Raw genomic sequence first — 7,803 nt, forward strand, 5'->3', positions numbered from 1 at the left:
TATAAATTGTGTTTAAGCTGTGTTTAAGCTGTTCGTACTATATTTATTATAACATGTAATGAACAAATATGAAACTTTTTAAATTATACTTTAACTAATTGTTGAACAATAAAATAAACAATGCACTATTAGCCTCTCACATGTCCTACTTTCCTTTATGTCCTGAAAATGTGTAGATTATCTACACAGTTTGATGATAGTGTAAAAAAATATGCATAAGGATCTTAAACTCTCCGAATGAAAGGAACACTGCTGTAAATGGCTGTAAATGAGTGATTGTTCCCAGTCTGTTCCTGTACAAAGATAATTAACACGTATTAGTTAAATTAACACTGAGGAATTTACATGGTAGGTTGGGGTCTCAGACAGTGATGGAAAAAGTACTCACGTGTTTTACTTAAGTAAAAGTATCAATACTGCAATGTAGAAATACCCTGTTACAAGTAAAAGTCCGGAATTCAAAATGTAATTGAATAAAAGTGTAAAAGTAATGGCATCAAAATGTACTTAAAGTACCAAAAGTAAAAGTACTCATTATGCAGAAAGTCCCATTACAATTTTAAAATCTATAAAAATCTTTTGAAAATAGCAGATCTACAAGCTCACAATGCATCGCATTGTGACGCATTGTGAGCTTGTAGATCGGCTATTTTCAAATGGCCGAAATGTATATGGCTGTAGTGGTTAATGTATGTTTTGAAATAATAATCAAAATCTACAAAGTAACTAGTAACTAAAGTATTCAAATAATTGTAGTGGAGTAAAAGTACAATATTTGCCTCTGAGATGTAGTGGAGTAAAAGTAAAAGTATTGGGAATTGGAAATATTCAAGTAAAGTACAAATAACTCAAAATTATACTTAAGTACAGTACGTAGTTATTTTCCACCACTGGTCCCAGAGATAAAAAATCTTGTAAAATAGAAATTTAACATTTGAGAACCACTGTTGTGTAGTTGTGTAACCTCACAGAAATGATGCCTAAACCTAACCTCAAAACCCCGTCCACCTGAGCGAAACACTGGGAAAAGAGATTCTCCCCAACCAGACAGTGCTCTAATAAAAGCTTCCTCTGCAGTCAGTGACTGAAGTCCATATTTGGGCAAAACTTCCTATGATCATTCCTGGAAATCACAGTGCTCATTCCTGGAGCACTTATTTGTATGAGGAGATAGTCAGTCTCCCTCTTCTGTCCATTTGTGATATTGCACTTTAGTCGCTATGCACTTTGTATTATGTAATGCGAGAATGTTCTACACAATGTACAGTATATCATACAGGGCCAGGGGTTATCCTCTATCCTAGGCAATACAAGGTCAATATTCTCAGTAAAAACTTGACCCAGGTTCTATGGTATGTGTATTTTATCTGCTTCATATGTGTGTCTATTACATATTTATTGCATTCTGTATTGCATGTTATTGCATTCTGTATTGTATTGTAGTTTGTACTGTATTTGACACTGTGATTCTGATATTGTGACATCATGTTGTGTTTATTGTTACTGTCATACTTTGTTATTGTCAAGAGCTACTGATCAAAATGAGTTTACAGCTAAACCTGGTGCACCCATTTTTTAATTCTTAATTAATATCTAATCTACTGTATGTGCACACTTGTCCTGCATAAACCAAATCAACTAAATGTATTCAACTAAACAAGGGGCCCGCACACACGCACGCACGCACGCACGCACGCACGCACACACACAAACACACTCCTTCAGTAAAAACATAAAAAATAAACATTTTCTCTATATGATCTACACAAATTATGCACAGTGTGATCTGTTTCTGATTCAAAAAGGTGACAAGTTTGTATGCGTGAACAAGGCCACAATTCGTCTTACTGTCGGTCCAACAACCGACTCAAAACGTAATACACATTATGCAGCTGAATGTGTCATACTATACAACTATTCAATTGAGGCCTGTGTCATGCTGAACTTCCACCATTGTGTGTTTTATGCAAAGAACTTTTCCCCCATGGCTTTTTTTAACGATGCTTTGTGTTATTATGTGTGCTGGTGAGAAAGCAGCTTCTGTACTGTTTACCTGTGGTTTGGGCATCATGCTTTGGATTTTGGATGTTCACTATTTTGGATGTGTCTGCCTGTGTTGAACTGCCTGCCTGTTGTTGATCATTACCTGTAACTGGACTTTTCTGCTTTTTACCCTGCTGCAACACTGATCAGTCCAAACCACACCAAACCACACAGGTACACATAAAAACGACATAACACCAAACCACATAACACCAAACCAGAAACCACACCACACAAAACCACATCACATCACATTAAATATTGTTGGCCTACCACGTTGTTTACCTCACCGGAGCATGTTCAAACATGTTACTTCAAGCTAAGGAATATAGCTAGAGTTAAAAGTTTCCTGTCACCTGCAGACCTAGAAAAGGTAATTCACACTTTTATTTCTTCTCGTTTAGATCAGTGGTTCTCAATCAGTGGTCCGGGGACCACCAGTGGTCCTTGAGGGGGTTCCAGGGGGTCCCCAGCCAAATTAATAGTTAGAAACCAAATTGACCCTTATGTGTCTGTAACTCTGAGAGTGTACAAATGGAACCAAATGGACCCGATTTGGTTCCATTTGTACACTCCCAGAGTTACATGAACACTAATGATGATGATACTTCAGTGTAGATTGGGACCCCCAAGAAATCTAAATGGTTGAGTCCCTGGCATATCTTTTCAAATGGGGGTCCCTGGGCTAATATGTGTGAATTTGGTGGTCCTTGACACGAAAAAGGTTGAGAACCACTGGTTTAGATTATAGTAACTCTATTTATTCCGGCCTCTGCAAAAAAAAGCAATATACCCCGTCTCCAATTAGTACAGAACTCAGCTGCCAGACTGCTAACCGACTCTAAGAAACGTGACCATATCATCCCCTCATCTTAGCTGCCCTTCAACTGGTTACCCATTAGTTTCAGAATTGATTTTAATATTTTACCAATGACTTTCAAAGCTGGGAATGGACAGGCTCCAGTTATATCTCTGACATGCTGGAACCTTACAAGCCTGTGCGCAGCCTCAGATCCTCAGATAAGGCCCTCCTGAAGACTCCCACACCCCAGCTCATCACAAAGGGTGGCCAGGCTTTTGCAGGCTGGGCCCCTAAGCGTTGGAAGGCCCTACCTGTTGACCTAAGACGTGCAAAATCAGTGTCATCTTTTAAATCTCTTCTGAAAATCCATCTCTGTGTTTTTTTTTTTTTTTTTTTTTATCTGTATGTACGTATATATTTTACATATTGTGCCTGCTGTGTGTGCTTATCATGTTGCTCTTTTACCCTGCTCTGTAAAGCACTTTGTGACTGGAAATGTGCTAAATAAATACATTAATTATTATTAATTATATCTATGTCTCTCTAATTGATTTTTTTGGGGGATTTTTTTTAACCAAGGTTATGGATGGTACCCCAACTTTAAGGAGCTGTCAAAAATTCTCCTAGGGATACTGAATTTCAGTCTTTGTGAGATGTGTTACTAGACACCTTTACAAACACATTGGTGAAGATTCTTTTTGGTAAGGAATTTATTCCAAGACTTTTTTAATATCCCCTGACTATAAGCGTTGGAAGGCCCTACCTGTTGACCTAAGACGTGTAAAAATCAGTGTCATCTTTTAAATCTCTTCTGAAAATCCATCTCTATGTTTTTTTTTCTTTTGCCGTTTTTTTTTTCATCTGTATATGTACGTATTTTACATTTTGTGCCTGCTGTGTGTGCTTATCATGTTGCTCTTTTACCCTGCTCTGTAAAGCACTTTGTGACTGGAAATGTGCTAAATAAATACATTAATTATTATTAATTATATCTATGTCTCTCTAATTGATTGATTCTGAATGGGTTTAGTCTCATTATAGCCTGCTTTACTGGTATTGATAGTTGTTTGGTACTCATGTTGTAACACATAAACAGATACATGTAAATGTCACACCTACAATAAATTGTAGATGTTTGTTAGCTCTGTTGTGCATGCAATGACAACAAAACCACACACACACACCTGCAAAGCAGACAATCACAGTAATTATTATTACATTATGACATACTGTGCTGCTGTTTCAATGTGTCCAAACATACGTACCGACCCTGTGGAAAACAAATACAACTAAAAATCTCAAATACATATGTTACAGCAGACATGCTTCAGTGATATTTCATCATTTTGAAGAAATGGCCTGTCTCCTTGAACTCTTAAACCCGGGGGAATTACCCCAGTGTACGTCTGCTGCATACAGGACTTTCCATAGAATATGGAAGCGAAACTAATAAACAGGAAACATTCCCATGCCGGCATGCTGCAGCTGGCATTAATTGTCTCAGCTCCACTTTCACTGAAAAGCCTGGAGGGAAGATCACGTGATTTCTTATCAGAAGGAGTAAAGTTTATTCAATGTGTAGTGGTGGAAGTAGTACTCAATTTGTTTACTTAAGTAAAAGTATCAATTCTGCAATGCAGAAATACTCTGGTACAAGTAAAAGTCCAGAATTCAAAATGCACTTGAGTAAAAGTACAAAAGTATTGGTATCAAAATGTACTTAAAGTAGCAAAATAAAAAGTACGCATTGTGCAGAATGTCCCATTTCACAAGTTCAAAATGTTTTTAAAAATCGTTTGAAAATAGCCGATCTACAAGCTCACAATGCATCGCGATGCGACGCATTGTGAGCTTGTAGATCGGCTATTTTCAAATGGTGGAAATACTATACAGTAGGGCTGAAGTGGTTAGTGTGTTTTGAAATAATAATCAAAGTCTAAAAAGTAACTAGTAGCTAAAGTTTTCAAATAATTGTAGTAGAGTAAAAGTACAATATTTGCCTCTGAGATGTAGTGGAGTAAAACTACTGAAAATTGGAAATACTCCAATAAAGTAAAAAATACCTCAAAATTGTACTTAAGTAAATGTACTTAGTTACTTTACACCTCTGACTGTGGTTAACACTTCCCTCACTTAACTCACTTGTTCAAACATGTGCCAACACAGCGATTCTTCCTCGGGAGAGTGTTTCAAGGAAAGTGAAACCAAGAGAGGAACGAGTGATGTCTGGAGTGATGCAATGTCTGGAGTCCTGGACTGCAGCCAAGAGGGGGAGTGTATGGGGGTGGTGGGGGCATCTGTGCACATAAATATGAGACAGCTCTCCTCCATTCATTCACTCACTCACCACACCACAGTATCAACAGAGGAAACCAGCAGAACACTTGAAGAAGCTTCTCTTCCATCATGTCCAGCATCATCAAATCAGCCGTCGTCACCTTTCTCGTCTGCCTGCTTGCTCTTCATGTAGAAGGTAATGTGGCTTTTTCACTAATATACATTGTTGCACGTCAAGTTACTTTGCATAAATACCAGCTACATTTATGGTTAGATTGAATTGGAAATCATGGATTTAGCAATTCTGTAATCTGCTTTTATAGTCACAAATCTGATTCTGTTGCTCTGCTGGTTTAGTTCTGGGGATAATTATTTGCTTTAATTTGACTGCTGATGCAGTTTGTCAGCAGTGATTTGGAAACGCAGATAAAGGTTTTGATATCTAATTATGTTCATGCCACTGTCAGACTAACAATGCCTTGTCCCTTCATTCAACAGGTCAACATGGCGATAAAGGTTCCTGCAAATGTTCAGATAAAGGAGTCGACCAGATGAACCCAAAACTTATCAAGACTTACCAGGTGTACGAAGCCAGTACCTTCTGTCCTCGCAGGGAGATTGTGTAAGTACAATGTTCTAAACCGTATATAAATCATATGATCGATGCCGTTCATTTAAATCATTTTACACACTGTTCTCTGTGATCTGTCACTAATATTATTGCATCCATCTCCAGTGTGGAAACAGCAAACGGCAGGAAATGCTTGAATACAGAGTCAAGGATAGGAAACTTCATCTACATGAAACATAAAAACATGTAAGCTTAACATCAACATTAACATGACTGAACTGCACTTAAACAATATAAATCAATATGGAAATCAATATTTATCCCAGATTAAGACAAAACAATATTTTAAGACTTTTTTGGTTTTCTTTCAGGATTGCAAATAAACTTGTGGTGAAAACAACACCACCTTCCATCACCTCTACACTGACCTCAACATCCTCTGTCCCTATGACCACATCATCTGTCCCTATGACCACATCCTCTGTCCCTATGACCACATCCTCTGTGCCTATGACCACATCATCTGTCCCTATGACCACATCATCTGTCCCTATGACCACATCATCTGTACCTATGACCACATCATCTGTACCTAGGACCTCTTCATCTGTACCGATGACCTCATCCTCTGTACCTCTGTCCTCATCATCTGTACCTACAGTATGACCACATCATCTGTACCTGCGTCCTCATCATCTGTACCTGCGTCCTCATCATCTGTACCTGCGTCCTCATCATCTGTACCTATGTCCTCATCATCTGTCCCTATGTCCTCATCATCTGTACCTATGACCTCATCATCGGTCCACATGTCATCATCACTTGTACACAGGACATCATCCTCTGTCCCTATGACCTCATCATCTGTCCCTATGACCTCATCATCTGTCCATATGACATCATCATCTGTCGACATGACTTCAAGACCGGACCACATGACTTCAACACCGGACAACATGCCGTCGACCACCCTGTGAGTTCTGCTGTGATGAAGCTGATGAACAATATGGCAAAACCTCGACCATAAACATTGTGATGAAGATGACCAACACTGTGACACAGTGACTGCTGGGAAAGTCTTTACTTGAGTAAAGCTTCAGACTTCCTTTAATGTCAATGTAAATTATTCTGATGACCACATATATTATTTATGTCATTACAAAACTACCTCTCATTGACCTGTAAATATATGTAGATAAGTTGTGTCTGTGTTTGTACTATGTCATTTTCATTTATTTTTTTATAATAGGCTAATATGATACTTTTTTGATTATGTACTTTTACTAATTGTTGAACAATAAACTAAACTATGGACTATTAGCACTCCTACTTTTCTTTATGTCCTGGGAATGCATGGATTATCTATACCAGACATGTTCAAAGTCCGGCCTGGAGACCAATCACAGCAGGAGGGCAGGTTTCATATCGCCAGTATAGTCGTGCGTAATTCAGTGGTGGAAAAAGTACTAACATTTTTTACTTAAGTAAAAGTATCAATATTTAATTTGGAATATTTGTTTTAATTCCCTGGCACGAAATCTTGTCAGATGAGGGTTACGTAGGCAAATTCAAATTAATTCTGGGGTTAAAAAGGTTAACTGAGAACCACTGTTGTAGTTGACAGTGGATTCACACCCAGTGGCAGTTTGATTTTTATCTGTGGGACCCTCACTGTAAACTACTCAGTGTTAACTGAACTCTGAGAGTATACAATTGGAACCAAATGGACCCGTAAGAGTCCATTTGGTTCCATTTACACTCTCAAGAGTTACAGACCCGTAACTCCTGAAAAGAATGCCTGGGGGTCCCCGGACCACACTTTGAGAACCACATAATTAGATACAAGTAAAAGTCCGGAATAAAAAAATGACTTGAGTAAAAGTACAAAATTATTGGTATCAAAATATACTTAAAGTACAAAAGTAGAAAGTACTCATTATGCAGAATGTCCCGTTCACAGGTTTTCAAAATGTATAAAAAGTATTTGAAAATAGCAGATCTACAAGCTCACAATGCGTCGCATCGCGATGCATTGTGAGCTTGTAGATCGGCTATTTTCAAATGGCCGAAATAGGGCTGAAGTGCTTAATGTGTGTTTTGTAACAATAAT

At 38.0% G+C, this 7,803-nt stretch overlaps 1 protein-coding gene across 1 annotated transcript; it reads right to left on the reverse strand.

The window, feature by feature from the left end:
- Positions 1-5,898: 5,898 nt before the first annotated feature.
- LOC311043158 (uncharacterized protein) lies at positions 5,899-6,995 on the reverse strand (the record flags this gene model as incomplete). Its single annotated transcript, XM_084054342.1, has 3 exons — positions 6,396-6,995; positions 6,046-6,348; positions 5,899-5,918 (listed from the first exon to the last, which is right to left on the reverse strand). Exons 1-3 carry the CDS (start codon positions 6,649-6,651, stop codon positions 5,899-5,901), a joined length of 579 nt encoding a protein of 192 aa, XP_083910468.1. The 5' UTR covers positions 6,652-6,995.
- Positions 6,996-7,803: the final 808 nt, after the last annotated feature.

Source organism: Gymnoscopelus microlampas (assembly GCF_963454915.1).
Source record: "Gymnoscopelus microlampas genome assembly, chromosome: 4".
Taxonomy (NCBI): Eukaryota; Metazoa; Chordata; class Actinopteri; order Myctophiformes; family Myctophidae; genus Gymnoscopelus; species Gymnoscopelus microlampas.